Source organism: Antedon bifida, chromosome 7 (assembly GCF_963402885.1).
Source record: "Antedon bifida chromosome 7, ecAntBifi1.1, whole genome shotgun sequence".
Lineage (NCBI taxonomy): Eukaryota > Metazoa > Echinodermata > Crinoidea > Comatulida > Antedonidae > Antedon > Antedon bifida.
In genome coordinates, this window is record NC_136232.1 from 14,747,562 (window position 1) to 14,769,022 (window position 21,461).

Genomic DNA, 21,461 nt, shown 5'->3' on the forward strand with positions numbered 1-21,461 from the left:
TATTATAGGTTTTCAATACAGTACTGAAATTACGTTATTACCCAAGGTTGTTTTTGAACACCCACATAATAAAACGGCCCGAATACACTTTATATTATAATACTATACTATTGTAACTTTCAATTTGGTTCCGTCGTTTCTGCTTTAAAATTATGCTGTGGCTTGACAAAGTAACCTATGACGGTATACTTAAAATGCATTGTTATATTTGCACTCCCACATTCTTCTATTATAAAAGATATAAAAAGGTGTATCAGAGCGTAGCGAGTAGAACTATGATTGAAAATACTTGACGCATATAGACAAACAGTGCACCAGTGTTTGTCAACCAGAATCGTATCAACTCCCTGGTATAGGTGCTACTTTATTACCCTATTTTATTTCCAGTGGTCTATTTATGGTAAGTCAGAATAAAACAGTATTGTACACTATTACAGCATTTAAACTAAGTTATTTTGATCAGAATTAGTTCAATAACGTGAATGATGATCCAAAAATATTTCGGAGACATGTTTTGACTTCCTGCAAAATTCAAAGTACTGTATTTACGTAATGTCTAATTGTGTTAACGAAAACATTGTGTTTAAACACACGTCTGCTCACTGTTTGTGTAATGACGTCTGCTCACTGTGTACTGACGATCTGTCGAAATGAACTATCCTTCGCCTGACCCGAGTAATCTATGTGTATAGGCCTATGTCAGTTTTAGAAGCTTTAGTGTAGTCCATTTTGCTATTTCATGAACTGTTTTTTTTGCATGTTCAAAGTGACTTACCAGAAGCTAGTTAAAGTAAACGTAAGGTACAAACATTTAAATATTCGAATGTCAAAATGTTGCATTTAATATAATACAGATATATCATATGATAATAATAGCTACAGCTGAAAACACCTCTACGATTATTCAACTGTAACCAGTTAGGGTTAGGGTTTCTGTAATGTAATTTTGTAATATTCATGTTGTCTCTAATGTTGGTGGAGTGTGCAAAACGTTTCAGGCTTTCTCATTGCTGTACGTTCTCCATCTTAATGTTATATGTTTCTTATGATGATAAAGTACGTCAGATTGATTGATAGATGTGTCCATATTTGAAATCCGGTCGTCACAATCATCTAGTAACTTTTATTAGTCATCATTGGTGGACGGAAAATAATACGAACTTGTGATTAATATAACAAAATTAAAGAATTAGAAAAGCTTGATATGCTAGGAAAATACAAGTGTATATTGTCAATTTAAACGTAGTTATCACAACATTTGTTTCACATGAGAATGAAATCGCTTGTGTCATTGATATGCGTGTTGTTTTGCAATACATTGATATTTAATTATCAATTTGACTTTTCTTTTTAGATTTATTTTTTCGGAACGCCACAATGTGTTGCTGGTCGTTAAAAGCGGTGAAATGTGCAGTACTATTGCTAACAATTTTCTATTTTGTAGGTTGAAATTTTAAAATTGTTTAAAACAGTATTATTTGTTTTTTCTTCATTTTATTAAAATATTACTTTCTTAATTCACATAGCAAAATATAATTTTTCCTCATTGATGATTTTGTAATGTAGATTACTGGTATCATTTTGTTCATCACTGGAATCGTAATAGCGGCCAGTGGTACATACGCCGAGCTTTTACCCGGTGTTGCCTATCTTAACACAGCATACCTTCTCATTTTTATTGGAATCGTTATCTTCGTATCTGCAATTATTGGTTGCTGCTGTTTGCAAGATACGAAATGTTGTGTTTTAACTGTAAGTAGGCCCATGTTCGTTTCTTCATTCTCTTGTTATAACTTCTGATAAATTCATCTCAATGTGACTTTTTCACGATCCTAATCTTGGGTTTGATTGCGTTTTTATAGTCGGATTGCGTTTACTATCACCCTTAAATAAGACATGAGACAGCCATAATAATCTATTCTAACTCAATATGAAAGTCTGTCCACAAGTTATCTCGAATAATTGGCTCGTTTGGTTCAAGATAAATAATAATGTTATAATAATATGTTAGTCTTATATATTTCTATATATTATCTTCCAGTTCTACTTTCTTGTTGTTATTGTAATCTGCTTGGAAGTTTCTGTTATTATACTTGGCTACGTTGCAAATGGAGTGCTACGCGACAGAATTGACGATTACATAAACCAGGAAATGTTAAGGGGTATGCGCAACTATGGTACTGACCAAAGCCTAAAAGAAGCATGGGATCAAGTTCAACGAGAGGTTTGTGCTTTATTTAAAAAAAAATACAAATAGTATGTTGTTTTAAAAATGTGATATTCAATGAGAATATCCATACTTATTTCCCCATGTTATTTGTATTTTATTTTATTAGTGAATACTTATAGTGCGATAGCTACGTTACATTAAATTATACAGTACATCGAAAAGTTTACTAGGATAAAACAAGAATATAAGCATATTAGTTACATCATGGAGGAAGCAAAACAAAGAAAACGCTCTAGCATTGTTACATAAAAGTGAAACCCATCCTATACCATACAGTATGAATATGATGACAAACAACCCCCATCTTTGAGCAAGTTACAACAAAAATACAATGTACAAACACGTAATATAATCATGATTTTTGCTTCGGTCACCGGTTTCACTGAAGCCATGGTGACTTGTATTACACTTGAACCTATTCTGTTCTTTCTCTAGGATCGCCATTGGTGGTTACTTTGCGTTTATATTTTTTAGCATAATTATTTTTGTAGGAAAGTTGTTGTGGAGTTCGAACTGCCAGTGACTGGTTTAATCCATTGTATGGAAAGCGATCGTTCTTACGAAACGAAATACCTGATTCATGCTGTGAAATAGTGCAACAGGATTGTGGGCTGAGAGAAGAGTATACAAAACACTCTAAGGTAAAATCAAACGCTCGCTCGCGTCCTATCTAGGTCGTGCTCACAGATGGTTCTCGAATACAGAGTAATTTCAGCGTAAAAAAAACTGGCGATTTCAAATTCAAAAGACTATATAGTACATTGTCGTTTACAGAAACGAATAGATTTATGTAGTCAACTAAAATTAGCACCCTGGGAATTACTTCCGAAAGAGAAACTTTGTGTTTTGTATGTAACATTAGGATTGAGAGATGCGGAAGAGGATGAGTACAAAGATGAACAATTTTTAAATATATTCTTTATCCACTCTTTTGTTCATGATTTATAGGCCTATAAATAATAATAATTATGCCACTAAATACAATAAAACATTTGCGATGTAATACTTTGTTAAAACTGTCATAGTCGATTGAAATAGTAAAGTACATGTAACGATACACCACTACGACGTTTATATTTTTTTGTAATTATTAATTAATACAAACGTTGAGAAGCAACTGTCAGTAATAAAGTTTATTTGTATATTATGTGTTGATATATCTAACAGTACCCACTTCACAGTAATAAAGTTGATTTGTATATGTGTTATATATCTAACAGTACCAACACTCACAGTAAGACATTTTCGATTAAAAATGGTTAATACGTAGTAACAGTATTGTCAAAGTAGGCCTATTGAAATACTATAATATATTGGAATGTTCCATTCATCGAAAATCAATACATTGTATAAACGTATATTAAAAATAATTTTTTTTATTATGATGCTGTACATACTCGAGCTGTTTAATCGGGTTTCAGCTATTAAAAACAATTATCGTAGAAGAAGATATGTAAATGCCAAGCATTTTCGTATTCTTGTGTGCGGGTATTTTTCAGCATCGACATCCATTAGACAGTGTATACAACGATCGGAAACACCCCTATTTTGGGCCAAATCGTTGAACCTAAATTTTACCTAAAGTTTTAATTATCAATAACTAATTATCTAACTTAACCTAATTAGTGTTATGGGTTTCATTAGGTGTTAAAAATCAGTATCGACAGTATGTACCAACTTTATATACCATCGTGTAAAAATTCCAGAAGTTTTTACCGAATTTTGCCCTTACGTAAATGTATAGATATTTATTTATTCATGATATTAATGTCAGTAGAACGTGTGTTCAAATACTAAAGCAGACGCATGTGCCAAAACATTTATAGTTTTTATCATGTCTGGCGACTTACACAAGAGAATGATCTGTCTTATTCTTGGTGATCTTTTATTGTAGTGTATGGTGATTGGCTACATCTAAACAGCCAATCCCCGGGCCTAATCGAACTCAAACCGCAGTCATGTTCTAGGATATTCAGCTTCATGCGCAGCTAGCTCGAAGAGCGTTTGTTTATTTTGTAACATTGTGGGTGGTCATAGTTCAGGTCCTAGACGGAGTTTTGACTTAACATTTGTAAAAAATAAATATTTTGGCACATATGGCGACAAATAGTTTAACTTAAATTCGTTTAATCGTCAATTAAATTAAAACTAAATAAGTAGGCCTATTTTTGTTTTCATTTGGCGGTAAAAAGCCTACCAACATTCTAAAACAGTGAGTAAAGACTCTAGAAGCGCGATTTACTGATTTGCCCTTACATGAATATATAGAAATTATCGTTTCGTGATTTGTATTCCCCACATTGCATTTTATGTAAAAATAAATACTAACTGGGCATACTGCGATAATAGTTTGTTTTCAAACGGTTAAAAATGTGATAATAGGTCGATTCTAATCATTCAAGCGACCCGCTCTTATAAAAATCAGCATGCATCGCGCGCGAATTGATTTGTTTTTGATTTGATTTGATTTTGTTTTCGTGATGCACTCACTTTTGGTGCGATAGAGTCTTAGGCTCTGGATACAATATCAACGGAGTTTGACCAAACATTGTGATCTGCCCAAATATGGTAGTGACATGACGTCATCGTGTCCATATATGGGCACATCACATTTTTTTGTTACATAAAGTTTGATAGTGTAGAGAGAGAGCTTTTAATAGTAAAGACAAAAAGAAAAACCGTCAACTTTTTCAGCGAGAATACCGGGTCCTCCCTGATTAACTGGTGTGAAAAGGTCAGGTAGTTTAATCAATTCTTGACCACGTTTTACTTAATAATTGTTGCAAAGTTGTTATTAATTATATATTTAGAATTTTCAATTTATTTTAACAGGGTTGCGAGGATGTGATTCTAGATGATCTTCACAAGAATTTACGTTCGCTAGCGACGATCACCTTGATATGTCTTTTAGTCCAGGTATGTTTCACTGTGAATCTGTATTTTAAAGATGTATTGTCCCCCCCCCACCCCCCAAAAAAACATGAAAAATGAAGATTAATTTAAACAGACTTTGAATAGGTTATTTTGTAGTTTTAATAAAGTTAATCACTTCCGAAGAAAAAAACCGAAAAAAATTAATGTTTTCACTTATAAAATAACATAATAAATGGTTAAATTCAACCAAAAATCCATTGGCTGGCAGCCAATTTGACCATTTTTTGGCTTTAAATTTTTTCAGGTAAATAATTTTTTTTTCGATCCAATTTTTGGTCGAAGTAAATAAGTATTATGTGACAAAAAAACAAAAAGAATTATTTTTCAGGGGAACAATACATCTTTAAATAAATTACCTTCGTTGTCTTTTCCACTGTGTACACCCACTAAACACATTTTTCCTCAACTTTTCGATTCATTTACAACAACTTTGTTTAAATTAATTAAAAAATAAATCAAAACAAAATATTTCAGATCAAAATAATATTGGTTTGTTGAATTATATATTTCAGTAAATATTTATTTGGGAATTTTCCATGCTCTTTTTATAGGTGTATTTTATAGTAGGCCTATAAATACGAATCAACGCCCTACTCTCCCTACTTGATATTGAAAATGTTTTGATCTACTTTTTATCATAAAAGTTTGTATTTTGAATTAATTTATTGTTTTTTCCTGTAGGTTGTTCTTGTGTTGTTTATATTGTGTTTGTACTACATTTTATTCACAAACAAGACTGTTCACTGGTGCTGCTCATGCTGTGTATATGAAATGGTTGAAATAGAAGATGATTCTAAACACAAGTTTAAAACTGATTCCGTATAAAGGAATTAAAGTTTAGTAACATAGTGAGCTTCCTCGGAACACATAGTCATGCACTAATTGAGTCAATATAGGTGAAAAATAATTTTACTGACATTTAATTTTTAAAAACATGCACGTACGTTATATACGATCGCACAACGTTGATGTATGCCAGTCCTATGACCTGATGCATATACGAGTGCTGAGAGTTGTGTATATTATGCCATATAGATAATATACAGTATACTGTAAATAAAGCCAAAGGCAGAAAAAATGGTACTGCTGTGGGTATCTTAACAGAGATACAAAATAAAATTAGCAAAAAGATAAATCAAAACGATAAAGTAAAACAGCTAAAAATTCTTTCGGACAACAAATAAATATTATTTGGGTCCCGTAATGTCACCTATGCTACATAATTTTAAATTGTTTGGTATCATGAAATTATCAAAATCAAACAAGAAGATGACACTTTCGATATGATTTAAGCAAAAAGATATAGGCCTACTACGCAGAAGCACCCGCTTTCATTAAATTCTGTATAACTTTAAAGAAAGAGATGACAGAACTACTTTTAAAATTCAGCTGGACATATAACATCACAAAATCCGATAGGCACAATTTTTACATGAATTCATATCTACATTTCAGCAGCTTTCTTAATAAGTTATAAACACATTAGCACATATTAAAATTTGCGCGAAAATCGGTCACAGATAACCGAGATGCGCTCTGTTGAATGTGATGATGAAGAATAACCATAATGTTAAGGGTTAACACAACATGTTCACGTCAAATATGTACATGAATTAATATCTACAACTCAATGGTGGCACCATTGCTTTTCATTTTGATACTGGTGTCGGCAAATCTATGATATAATACAATACATAAACCAATGGATCATTTGATAGACATAAAGAAAGCCTCTGTAAATTGAATTATGGCAATAAATATTTTTTACAATTGTCAATGAAAATTTAATTTCGTTTGCAATGTATGTAGGATAATTATGTAAACAAGTTAATGAATTGGGCTGTAATTCAAATCAATTCGTTTTAAAAAATAAACATAGGCCTATGCATGTTAACAGAGATATATAAATTATATTGTTGTTATGAAGCAATATCAAAGGGAACAGTTTTGTTGCTTAGGAAAAATGGAAACATTTAATAATAATATTGTGAAATATTTGTACATTTTAGAATTTGGTCTAATGTAATTCAATAAGACTTGACCATATAATTTAGTCAAACTTAGGTGCAGGATTATTTCTTGTATATTAATAACAATGTATTTTGTATTTAGTTTGACAATCTGAAATGTAGCTGAAATTAGGCGGTGGGGTTATACAAGTTCATAATAGTCTATAATTTATTTTAAAAAAAAAGCTTTTTCAAGTCATACGCATATTATTAAATTATTGTACTATTATTACTCTGATTCTTTATTGTTTTATACGTCTTGGGCGCTACAATACTCAGCTACTGTAACTTACGAATCATTGTTCAGCGTAAATATACAAATTTACGCATCGTTATGAGTCGTATTTTGGGGGAATTTTCTGTTTGTTTAGACATTTATATTTAAAAAAATTATAACCATAAACAATTAAAATGCAACAGGGATATACTATTCTTGTTTATTTTGGTAACGGTTGCATTTTCGTACCACACCAATCTGTTTCCACATTAGATAGGCTTAAAGCACTCTTCATGGTGGCACAGCTACATAGCTATAAAGCACAATAAAGTATTGTAACTTCTCACTTAATATTGTTCATATTTTTTTAACCGTTTATCTAGTCTGTACTCAATTTAATACAAAAATATGTATATTTGCAAGTTGTTTAGTTACCGTGTGTACATTACAGTATTATGGTTATCAAATAATATATAATGTATTATTTTACTTTTTCTACCTAAAGTTTTTCTATAATTTTCCAAATACATATTATAATGAAACAAAATACTGCTTTATGCGTGGTTCCTACTAGAGACGCAACATGACCTAACGCAACGCAAGGCATTTGACCAATCCCAAGCGATGGATTATTCGAACTGTCGCTTGTCATTGGTCAACTCGCTTGCGTTGCGTCCCGTCCTTGTGAGAACCAAGCTTTATACAGTAGTAGTCCCTTAATATAATGCATGCATGAAGTTTAAAATAGTAGTCACGGTCAAAATAGAACTTCGCGGGTCTCTGGGTGCTAAAGCTACGGTAGGCTCCCCGACGAGGGAGTTGGAGCGCTACCACTGGGTGTGGTGAGATATATGACAAATAAGTGGTTTTATAGAACTTTGAAAAACAAAATAATAAAACAAATAGCATTTATTTTCTAAAAGATACACAAATACATGATCAGACACATTTTCTTTCTATAGATATTACTATTAATGTGTTGACACTTTTTGGAAAAACTAATAAAGTAGGAAAACTAATGTCTCTCTTTGAAATTTATTTGTTTGTTTAAAAAAAAAATTCCATGGGTCGCATAATATCAATTATTAAATATTATTTTTTATTTAAACCTTAATTTTAAAGTTCAAATCTAAGTTTAAGTTAGTTGAAATAATTTCTTGCTATTGACAACATTTGACATAGAATAAATCCTTTAATAGCAAAAGATTCACTAATAAATTACAGTATTGTAACTTCAAAAAATTACAACCACGAGGCAATAATTGATTCTAGAGCAATTACAGTATATGTAAGCCAGATAGTGTGGTAAAAGAACACCGTACTAGGCATCCAGGTGGCTAAGCTACCCAGAAGATCATAGGTTTTAAAGACATAAACTCCACTTTCTTTTTCAATTGGTGTGAACTTGCAGTGAACTTTATGGAAGTTGTCCTTGACTTCTTGCTATCTGCTCTTTCAACACCATAATACTTTGCCTTTGTTCTGATGGCAACATATTAATCTGCTCATTAGAAAGTTGTAAAACCTGCATAATGAGGGCTGCCTACGAAATGAAATGTAGTTGTATTTAGAAAAGTTAAAATAACAATATTAAATAATTATAATATATAAATTAATAAATTTGAATTGAAAATAAATAACATCTGTATTCTGTACATAATCAATAGCCTAAGCAGAATAACTGCTCCCACTACATCAATATTCATGAACCATTCACCTTCATTTTTAACTAACTGGATTGAGATATTCATAAGAATTGATAAAGATTCATATCAATTGAATTTTTAATTAATGCATCTCTTGAATTCACTGGAAATCTTTCTAGAAATACGGCCACCTTATATAAAATATAAAAATAGACACTTGGTTGTGGTTTGGTGAGAGGAAAAAAATCAACATTTTTTATCAATTACCTTTTCTTGTTCTTGAGCCGTTGGGTTTGGAGCACCTCTTGAGGGTAATGAAGGGCCAGTAACCTGTAGTGGCGATTGTCCATGATGAAGAGTGTGCTGAGATACTGTATGATGTAAACCTCCTTGTATAGCACCCTATATAATGTGTAATAAACAAACCTAGTGTTGCATATTGATTTTTTTAAATTTTAGGCATCTGGTGCACATCAAAAATAAAATCGAATACTAAACAGTTTGAAAAAGAGACTCCATTTATAATGACTTTCCTCATAAAAAAAAGTAACACTAGTGCCATTGGGTTCAAAAATGTAAAAATAAAAAATATACAGTAATTTTGTACAGCTACCCTTTAAAGAATTTGTTAACCTTGTGAAGATGCGAGGTTTCTACCCCAAGTGGCAGAAAAACAGCAAAATTCCACAGTGGGACTTATCAGAAAGCATACAAGGTAAGCAGAACCTTATTTGTATGATTTTAGTAATAAATCAATTTTTCTCCCCAATTGTTCCCCAGGGATCTGACCATGCTGGTGGGTGCTGATCAGCCCACTCTGACCCGTGTAATTTACAGCATGGTTTTCAAATGCTTACATAAATAAGTTTTAATAAAGCTTGAGGCTTCAAAAGAACATGCCCATTTGAAAGTTATTGATATTTGATATTTGGATGTACAGTATATTTTGTTATTGTTGAATAAAAGTTAAATTATTAACTTTAAAAAAAAAATAGTGTACATACGCCTGGTCCCATCGGCTGCGAGCCTGATTGACGTGTAAAATCATGAGAAGCTCTTGGATCATGTACTCGTGGTGGAGCAGGACCCCTTTCAAAAACTTGATCATAGCCAGGTCCTCGACGATCAACAGGGATTGATCGATTATCTGGTGGAGGATGAGGATGATCAGATACCCTTGGCCCCATGCCACGAGGATCCATTCCTCTTTGAAGATCCATACCTCTTTGAAGATCCATACCTCTTTGAAGATCCATACCTCGCGGAGGTTCCATACCTCTTGGCTCAATATCCCTTGATTCCATGCCTCGATCCATCATACCTAGAAATAGTTACAACGTAATTTTAAATGATGGCCAATTGGTAAATTTTTTGCCACTTTGGCATAAAAACAAATCCATAAAAAAAAAATTCCAGTTTGTAAAATAACTATTAAAGATTAAAGATGTATTGTCCCCCAAAAACATGAAAAATGAAGATTAATTAAATCAGACTTTGAATATGTTATTGTGTAGTTTTAATAAAGTTAATCACTTCCATAGAAAAAAAAACGGAAAAAAATGTTTTCACTTATAAAATGACAAAATAAATGGTTAAATTCAACAAAAAATCCATTGGCTGGCAGCCAATTTGACCATTTTTTGCTTTAAATTACATTTTTTCAGTAAATACATTTTTTTCGATCCATTTTTTGGTCAAAGTGGATAACTATTATATTACATTAAAATGGAATATTCAACAACAAAAATTTTCAGAATTATTTTTTCAGGGGGACAATACATCTTTAAAGAAACATTTTACACCAAAAAAACTTACCTTTAAATATACAAATTTTATAGAAGAAAGTTAATCTAATGAATAATGTAATATTACCGTAGTTCCTCGGGTATAATCCCACCTCGAGTATAATCCCACCCCCGACTTTACGATTACCTTCGCACGCAAGCATATCCCCGGGCAAAGTCCCAGTGTATAATTTATTATAAGGACAGAGGTAGGCCTAGCTAGCTAGGCCGACGTCGATTTTTTTTAAAGAAATTCTCACCAAAAAATAGAGTAATTTCTCTGAATTCGGCTGACTTAAACTCATCAAACATTGGCCATCGTAAAGTTGAATACAACCTTAATATCATCGCGTTCTGCACATCATGCATTCGCCCTGTATCTGCCTTGTTTACACACTACTGCGCATGCTTGATTACCATTAAAAAAAAACACCGCCCTCTATACCGACCGGAGCAGTACTGTTGCTGTAGTTCGTGTCACATGCAACAACATGCGATTTGCACAGAGCTCGAGCGTGGGGAATCGGGAGAGACGGAGAACTTTATTTAGGAAGCCAGGTCTAGGGCCTAGATCACATTTTAGAGTATTTTTTAAGTAGAAATCTGGGAGAAAATCTATATAGTAGGCATAGACCAATTAGGCTGCCTAGGCCTAGATGACCTGGCATTCTAATGTCTAGGCCTACATCGGAATATAGCTTTATAGTTTAAATCGTAGCCAGAATAAATATTGTCATTTTCAGTTCATGCACCGGGAAATCCCCGGGTATAGTCCCACCTCCCAAATTCAGGCAAATTTCACGTTCAAGGGGGGTGGGATTATACCCGGGGAACTACGGTATATGAATTATTATATTGTTCTGAAAAAGCTGAAAGTGCTGTGGTGTACAATACAGTAACATCTTCACTGTGGCATATTTTGCTTATGACAAGACATAGCTCTGAAGGTTATCCTTCACACTTGTGGTCTACTATAAACTCATAAATAATAAAAGGTTAACCTCCTCTATCTGATGTCCTTTCTGGTCCCTGTGCACCCCTGGGACCATCTCCTAGTAAACTTGCTCGTGTCATCTGAAGTTGACTTTGCATTTGGTTTTGTATTGAGGAAACAGACATAGGTATACCTATCCTAGGTCCACTTTGGGCAACACCAACTGGCAAGGGACCACTGCCTGTTGAACATAAAAATAAAAATGTTTTAATTCATAGCTTTTAGACAGTGGCATTTCACATATCGAGAAAAACAAATTTTGTTTGGCACTATAAAAAATATTTCTCAGAGAAAAAAAGCACATGGCATGTGGAACTATAATTATTCTCAATCCTGACTTATTGAAGACATCTAACCATAATAATAGAGTTGACTATGCATACATAGTTGCGTAGCAGATTTTGAAATATGCATCCTCTATATATGCATGGGAAAGAAATGGAATCAATTGAATTTTTTTTTAAAGACATACCTCGTTGTGGATTGCCAGAATGGACAGGAGGTTGCAATGGGACTGTAGATTCATTCTGTTTATGAAGTAATGTCTAAAGAAAAAATATAAAATAATTATGTTATGTTAAATACTAAACCATTATTACCTCCACCAAGGATGTTATGCGATCACCATAGTTTATTTGACTGTATTGTGTGTTCAACAAGACCATATACATGGCTGCAGTTGCGTGCTCATGTTAGTGTTTACCGACCAACCGACATAGTGAGCTGTAGTGTCGCAACTAAAAACCTGTAGCAATCAAAATGGTGGCCATTGAGTGAATTTCAAAAAGCTGTACTTAGATTTCTTGATCCTCAAAACATACACTTTGCCACCAAAATCACTTCCATACACAATATACAAGCTGAGGTATGAGGACAAATATGTAAATGTTATGGCAGTGAACTTCAAATTAATGCTGTATTTGGATTCCTTAACCGTCAAAACCTACATGCTGTAGAAACTGAGATGAGCAAAGATCTGTCTTTGAAGGCGGCCATTTTGAAAAACAAGATAGCGGCCATTGAGTGAACTTCATTCATTTGAACTGTATTTAGATTCCTTGACCCTCAAAACATACACTTTGCTACCAAAATTATGTCCATACATGATGTAGAAGAGGAGATGAGCAAAACGTTTTTTTTATGGCGGCCATTTTGAAAATCCAAAATGGCGGCTTTCCCCAGGCAAGATGAGCTGGAACATTTTTTGGTGGATATATAGACCCCATATGACACAAATCAGTTGAGAAACATTTGTTTCCAATTTCTTCCAGAGAAAGTGGAAAATGGGGATACATTAGTCTATATAACCAAATTTGGTACTCATAAATTTCAGTTCATATTTCATCATATGGCAATACAATTAGATGCCTATCGCATAATTTAAAAAACTGCCATGAGTGAGAAAATTTTGCACAATTTCTGTTTTACAACCTTTCTTTAGTAAGCACGTTTTTTTTATAAGCACGTCAAAAGTGACAATGAAAATGTTTTGAGAACGAAGATTTGAGTGACTAAATTAGTTATAGTTATTAATTTTCGAAGAAATAATTCATCTTAAAAGACAAGACCTCTGTTCTAAAACACTTGATGTGTGCCCTGAGATCGTAATAGCTTTAAATCAGTACTACATATCGGTTGGCATGTTGCTATGCAAACATATCAAGGTTAAGGGGCTGATTACATTACAACATTAGTACTTCCTGTACCTACCATAGCAATTTCAGGATTTACAATACGCATCACAACTTGAGCCTGAAGTAAAGCATATGCCAACTGAGGATTCTGAAGCAGCATGTTACGTGCTTCTACTGGATTATTTTGAATCACCATCTAAAACCATCAAGAAAATTGTATGCATTTAGAACTTGTCAAAACACAATATTATTGAAATACAGTACATACAGCTAAAAATGACTGCAACATAATCCCACATGATACGGCCACATTGTGAATTAATCAAATTAGACATTGTATCGCTATGTTTTAAATTAGACTACATATTATTAACAAAATAGAAATTTCCCCATTAGGGCTACATCACACATGCGGCCGGTGAACCTTAGTTCAGTTAGAACTTGGGACAACGTTTTTTCATCCAATTTGTATCGGCAGATATGTTGATTTTCTTTTTTTTTATTACGCGAGAATGAAATTCGGTCGACCAGCGATGTTTTTTTCGCTCAGTATGCGCACAGTATGGGTCATGGTTATTATACAAATAATGAATGTTTATGATGAATATAATGTACAAATAATGACATGAGGTAAATGATGAAAGGTTAAATTTCAACTCGGCTTCGCTTTGAATGCCATTATTTGTACCATTACACGAATATAAAACATTAATTATTTGTTTTATATAACATTTTAATAGATTCCTGTCATTTGAATCTGATTGAATAAAAGGTAGGCCTAGGCCTACATTTAATTCACATTGAAACAGTAACATTTATTTGTTTTTTTAAAAATATATTAAATTCATTCATTATTAATGTTAAAGGTGTTATATAATGGATTTCATTCAACGAATGTATTAACTATTATTTTAGCGGTATTGGGCAATTCGTCATAATGACCATATTTAGAATTACTTTTTAAGCAACATCGTAGTATTATTTTGTGATATTTTAACATGGAATATATTGATTTAAAATTAAGTTTTCTAGAGAAACTCCCGTACAACTAAATGGAAACGAAGCATTTTTTATTAATATTGCATATCACTAGGTAGAATTCGTCGATCCAAGGTGGGTTATTATATTGGCATTGTTCTCTTTTAATAGCTGGTAACAATGGTGTACAGTATATTTAACACCCTTTCATCAGAGGCATAGCAAAACAAAGCCTCTCGTAGTATCGCAATCCAAAAACAATACCTTCCCATGGGATCGCGATAATAATAATAATAATAATAATAATAAAAAGATTTATACAGCGCACATATCCACTAAAAGTGCTCAAGGCGATCAAAAAACAATGTCCAATGAAGCAGTAATTAATACTGTAGCTGTACTGCTGTACACCTTAAATAAAAATAATGCAAAACAGATTTTACATTTTTGCTTTATAATTGAACCTTAAATACTTGGTGTGCAGATTTTAATTTTTCAAACAACTGTTGCTAATTATGAAATTACAAAGCACAATCAATCAAGTTTTTAATTAACACTATTTTTTTCTCACAGTGTCCAACTTTAGACAGATCAGAAAAAAATAGTTTTGTTTGCGGCATAGGAGAAAAAAATGAATAATTTAAATTGGAAGGAATGGAAATTGAGTATAACAATAATGATTCATAAAGATTGACGTGACATACTTTCATTTGTTTCATCAACTCAAACATCTGTTCTGGAGGAAGGCTTTCGACAGCTTTAGAAATAGCTTCTGGTGCCTCAGCTGGTGTAACTGCCTCTGCAAATGGTGACTATAATACAATTGTTTTAAAAATTAAGTTAAAATTAGTAGAACGTTTTTAAAACATACAAATAGACAATAATTATGACTTCTTTCAGACTTTGATTCAGTGTCAAAGTTAAAATGTGCTACTGAAGTTTTGTTGCTACAAGAATCATTGTAATCATTGTATTAAATGATATTTTTCATACTACAGTAAATTGAACTTCCAAATAATTTTTGAATTGTAATAATAATTAAAATATACCATTCTGGAAATTGTTACTCAGAATTAAGATCATTATACTGGTTGCTGTGTACATTTAGGACCTTATATACAGTATGGCCGGTAAACAGCATAATGTGAAGACAATAAAATGTATCAAACAGAGTGTATACTGTACCTCGGGTAAAACAGTGACGGTTCCTGAATCTAAAGACAAAACAATAAGCAATGAATGCTAAAATACAATGAAAAATGTATTTGCCTACTTGACATAAAATTATTTGCAAACTATCTTGGTTGCACCAAATATCAGGTGGCGTTATGGCCTAATAGCTAGTGAATAGTTTTGGGTTAGCATTGTCACTGCCTCTAAAGCAAACTAGCTCAAGCTGTGTCTGCTACTGTACAGTATATTTATGCATCAGTCAATAGAAACCTTTACTGAGATGACAATCTACTGTAATCATTCACAACTATTTCAATAACACTGATAATTGTAATTTATTATTTTTTGTATAGATACAAATTCTTTCCTCTCAAAATCCATCTAGAATTTTTAAATTTATTTATTCATATACTGTTATTATACTGTACTAGATGGTACGCTTGCTTCGCTCGCGTACCAGCTAGGTCGTGCCCACAGATGGTTCTCAAATACATAATAATTTCAGCGTTAAATGTACAATAATGCAGGACAATACTACATGTCGTTTACAGGAACGAATAAATAGACACTGTGATTTATGTACTCAACTAAAATTAGCACCCTGGGAATTACTTCCGAAAGAGAAACTTGTCACAAAATGAGACCAATTGTTCAAGTCAAATTTAAACAAACTTAATTTGTGTTTTGTATGTAACAATATGGTTGAGGGATGGGGAAGAGGATGGGTGCAAAGAGGAACAATTTTTAAATATATTCTTTATCCATTTAGTAACGAAATATTAATTGTTTTCATGTTTTACAAATAATATACCACTAAACACAGTAAAACATTGCGATGTAATACTTTGTTGAAACTATCACCGTCCTAGTCGATTGAAATAGTACAGTACATGTAACGATACACTACGACGTATATGTTTATAATGTTAAACAATTTGTGAAAACCACCTCTATTCGGGGCAAATCATAAATTCGATTTAATCGTTAATAAATATTAAATTATCTAACTCAACTTAATTAGTAGGCCTACAGTAATGGTTTTCAATTGTTTCTAGAGCCAATTCATACTTAAGTTGGTTCCTACCCTACCCACCAAAGTTGTTGTTGATCCCTCGTACCACCGTAGGCCTATCCTCTACTGGCTTTACAACGCTACTCATGCCAGTGAGGGAAGGGTGATGATGTGGGTGGTTTAACTGCAATAATAAAGATTTGTACATAATATACGGCGACTGAAAACGCTAGCTCATTATCCGTTAAAAAAAAAATCTATATCCAACCTCTGCAGCACAGATTGAAAAAAAAAATGAATCGAATTTCTGTTATGAGTATACAGTACTTGCCTTTACGACGGGAATAGACATTTGTGGAACAGAGATTGGAATGTTCCATTCATCGCAAATCAATACATTTGTATAAACGTATATTAAATGTATCAAAATAGCATTTTTTAAGGAAAATCGGCCTGTCTTTAACATTATGATGCTGTACTCGAACTGTTCAACCGGTTTTCAGCTATTAAAAACAATTATCGTAGGAGGAGATAGAAAAATGCGAAGTGTCCTCGTATTATTGTGTGCGGGTATTTTTCAAATTGACATCCATTAGACAGTGTATACCACGATCAGAAAACACCCCTATTTGGGGCAAATCGTTGAACCTAAATTCGTTTTAATCGATCAATAACTAATTATCGAACTCAATTTAATTAGTAAACAGGGTTACATCAGGTGGGTAAAATCAGTACCGAAAGTACGAACCAACTTTATATACCATCGAGTAAACATTCTAGAAATAACGCGCGATTTACCGACTTTTGCCCTTACGTAAATTTATATATAGATGAAAATACATAATACTCTGTACAATATGTATACCACAAACAAATTGTAAAAAAAAATTTAAAAAAAGTAAAATAATTTTTAAAAATAAAAAAAAATAAACAAAATTTAGATTACAACATTTTCATATACAGTAGACGTACTGTATCTTGTTTTCTATTAACTAGTTACGTGTTGGGAGAAAATATACTTACCCATTTCTTTATTCTTTTCACTTGCAGCATTATCAACACGCAGTTGTCTCCCATTTAATTCATACCCATTCAAGTTGCGCATGGCACTGAGGGCAGTTTCTTTGTCTTGGTACTCACAAAACCCATAGCCTTTTGGTTTGCCAGTTTCCCTATCAAATACTAAACGAAAACTTAAGACTGGTCCAACCTCAGAAAAGATATCTTTCAGTTTATCTTCTGTTGCCTCATAAGGAATATTTCCAACTAAAAAAAAAACAAAATATCTTGTTTGATACAGTAGGCTGTAGCATTATCCTGTAATACACAATTTTATACATATATCTTCACACAAGGCCTCACTTAAGTGCCTCTTTGTCAGACATCCTAATGTACTGTACATTAATTACATCTGTGAGTAACAAATATCAATATCATACATATATATGCAGTATATATTAAAAGGCAGGTAAACTGTTAAACCTACAAATGTGAAAACAACTACAAATGTGAAAATGATCATCTACAAATGTGAAAACAACCACAAATGTGGAAACACATCAACCACAAATGTGAAAACACATCACCACAAATGTGAAAACACATCACCACAAATGTGAAAACACATCACCCACAAATGTGAAAACACATCATCCACAAATGTGAAAACACATCACCCACAAATGTGAAAACACATCACCACAAATGTGAAAACACATCACCCACAAATGTAAAAACACATCACCCACAAATGTGAAAACACATCACCCACAAATGTGAAAACACATCACCCACAAATGTGAAAACACATCACCCACAAATGTGAAAACACATCACCCACAAATGTGAAAACACATCACCCACAAATGTGAAAACACATCACCCACAAATGTGAAAACACATCACCCACAAATGTGAAAACACATCACCCACAAATGTGAAAACACATCACCCACAAATGTGAAAACACATCACCCACAAATGTGAAAACACATCACCCACAAATGTGAAAACACATCACCCACAAATGTGATAACGCCCACAATGAAAAAAAAGAACAAACGCAAAAGTGTATTTTACGAGTTATTGTTGTATTTATACAGTATATATTATATTGAGTTGCTTCATACTTGTGTAGGGGCACGATACTCATTGGATTACTATTAAGTCGATGTTTGCTATTTGCTGCGCGCGTACACGATACTTCAAGGTCATACTGTATATCATTGCTACTTGTAGTATGTGCTTGTTAAGTCGTTGGCTTACTACTATGTACATATACATATAGTTCCCATTCCAAGTACAGTAGCATGCAATTGGTACATGACCTTGTAGTATCATGCATGCGTGCAACAAACACCGAACAATCACTTGGAACTATGCATACATAATAAGAGTGAGGTATACCTCCCTGATATTAGTAGGCCAATGACTTAACAACCGCAATCTAAAAAGTCAATGTTATAAATGACCTTGTAGTTGTGTGCACGCGCCATACGAACACTGAACATAGACTTGAACTATGTACATAATAGTAAGCCAATGAGTTAACAACCACACACTACAAGTAGTAAATATTCAACAGCAAAATCATACACCTTTAGTGGTGCACCATCAAAATGATTTAGGCCTAGGCCAGGGCCTAGCCTACTAGTACTAGACTAGGTAGGCTAGCCTACAGTACTACTACTACTAGGTAGGCTAGTACAATAAAGCCAAACAAATGGTTCATTGTGTATGAACAAGTAAAGTAAACTAAATAATGGGTACAACTACAAGTAAGTCAATATTGGGTATGTATGAGTAAGCCAAATACTTAAAGACCCCTTCCCTGCAATTTTGGACGTTTTTTGGAAAATAATACATATATATCACTTTAAAAACATTAAACCATGTCAATCCTTGTCTTAAATGTACGTTTTATGGTAAATTATGATAAAAAGTGAGAAAAAATGCACTACCTAAGTAGCTCGCGGCGATCGACCTCTCGTGGACGGTCTTAGGCCTAGCCTAGCTAGGCTTAGTTTTGTAGGCCTAGCTGGTAAACATCGGTAACGTACAAACATCGTACGCTAGCTATATACCTAACCTGACGTTGTATAGTTGCTGCATTAATTGTCTTTCTATTTTTGCCAGACTCCGTTGATACAAATTGGGGAAAACCCGGTATTTTCGCTGAAAAGTCTTCCATTTGTTTTGGCCTCACGATCGATCGAAAAGTGGGCGAATTACAGGTGAAAAACAAAAATATCAATCCGCGCGCAATGCATTTTGGGATTTATAGCGGGCCGCTATAATTATTAGAATCGACTTATTTTTCACATTTTTAACCGTTTAAAGACGAAAAAACTTATCGCAATAGGACCATATAGTATTATTTTTACATTAAATATAGTTTGTGATCTTAAATTAGATCTAAAAAACGCAGGGAAGGGGGCTTTAAGGTAAGGTGCTGTAAGCCAAAGTGGGTACGAGTTGACCAATTATTTGGCCTAGCCTACATGCTGGTGACGGGATCCCTGGTGACTATTATAAAACTAGCCTAGCTTAGCTAGCTAGGCAGTGGAGTGCTAGGCCTATACTATAGTATAAGGAATATTTACCAAATACGGATCTCATTGATCTATCTGCAGCCGCCATTGTGCAAGCACACTCTCACTATCTGCTGTGGGGAGAGTAGAAAAGTAGGCTAGATAGAAAGAATATAAATTATTTTACGTAATGGCTCACACACACGTGACAACTGGACGACGCGCACAAACAACCCTCTCTCTACACTAGGAGGCCGCCTAGAGTGTATAGTAAGTACTAGTAATCTGTGGATTGACCCAAAACAAATTGCATCAGTTTCAGAACTTGTTTTTTCTGATTCTGTAATTATTGGAATGTTTTATTTTCAAAATCTACTAAAATCGGTTTAGTGGAACATAATTATATTTTAGAGGTCATTTGAGGTCAAATATGTCTAAAATTGGTAATAATCATTTAACGATATATCGTAAACTAAGATTGATATACTAGTTACTACGTATCCTATTTTGGTACCAAATGGTAGCTACTTCAATTATCTACCCAATGATATCAAATATATATCACATTTACATATGATTAAAGTATATTTTTTGCAGTAAAAACTGTATTTTTAACACTTTTTTTTGGGAAAACAAAATGTCCCTTCTTAGTCAAGGACCTGAGTAAGATAACCTATGTATGTAATTAATTTAGGAGAGAATATCTCAACTGATATAGGTTATTTGACCCCAAAGAACAACATGGGATGTGTGGAAAATATCTGGGAAGAAAATGGCTAAAATCAGGGTCAATTGTTAAAGATGTGTACTGGTTCTTATATCTTAACAACCACTTGTCATAGAGATTTGTTTTTGGTGTTTAATTGTTCAGAATATACATATTTATATTTGATCTAACACAACTTTTAGCCATAAAATGACCGGAAATTCTTTTACTGACCTTTGACCCAAAAAATGTTTTAAAATACATTGTCAGATTAAATTATTCTTTAAAATGTAAATAAACAAACTGTATCGTATCAAATTAAAGCGCATATATGCTATCTACTGCAAAAAAAGTGGGATCTTCGAAGTCCTGACAATAGCGACCACCATACTACACACTATTGAGAATTTCTAGTGACCACAAATTTAAAATGTTTAATAAGAAAGCTATTAAAAAAAATGTGCATAATTTAATTACACATACTTTTTTTGTTTGTATATTTATATAATATTAAAGAATTAAAGTGTTTGGAAGAACTGTTGGGTATCAAAAATGAAAGCTCATGAAATAATGCTGTGTTCTAGTGAAGGTCTGTATTTTTTGAGAAATTGAGA

The 21,461-nt window shown here is 33.1% G+C and overlaps 2 protein-coding genes across 3 annotated transcripts; one reads left to right on the top strand and one right to left on the bottom strand.

Moving 5' to 3' along the window:
* The first annotated feature begins 315 nt into the window (after nucleotides 1-315).
* On the top strand, nucleotides 316-7,736 carry LOC144849214 (tetraspanin-9-like). The gene is made up of 7 exons (XM_078706273.1): nucleotides 316-400; nucleotides 1,355-1,440; nucleotides 1,567-1,752; nucleotides 2,042-2,224; nucleotides 2,722-2,871; nucleotides 5,063-5,146; nucleotides 5,846-7,736. Exons 2-7 carry the CDS (start codon nucleotides 1,378-1,380, stop codon nucleotides 5,987-5,989), a joined length of 810 nt encoding a protein of 269 aa, XP_078562399.1. The 5' UTR covers nucleotides 316-400; nucleotides 1,355-1,377; the 3' UTR covers nucleotides 5,990-7,736.
* On the bottom strand, nucleotides 7,272-20,373 carry LOC144849201 (cleavage stimulation factor subunit 2-like). 2 transcript variants are annotated; one of them, XM_078706250.1, is made up of 10 exons: nucleotides 20,214-20,373; nucleotides 17,635-17,877; nucleotides 15,612-15,640; nucleotides 15,131-15,238; nucleotides 13,525-13,644; nucleotides 12,287-12,359; nucleotides 11,822-11,995; nucleotides 10,041-10,357; nucleotides 9,304-9,438; nucleotides 7,272-8,933 (listed from the first exon to the last, which is right to left on the bottom strand). In XM_078706250.1, the coding sequence occupies exons 1-10, from the start codon at nucleotides 20,248-20,250 to the stop codon at nucleotides 8,808-8,810; spliced, it is 1,362 nt and encodes a 453-aa protein (XP_078562376.1). In that variant the 5' UTR covers nucleotides 20,251-20,373; the 3' UTR covers nucleotides 7,272-8,807. The 2 variants fall into 2 exon arrangements, with proteins under 2 accessions (XP_078562376.1, XP_078562375.1); XM_078706249.1 differs by having other exon boundaries at nucleotides 11,822-11,998.
* Between the last annotated feature and the right edge of the window lie 1,088 nt (nucleotides 20,374-21,461).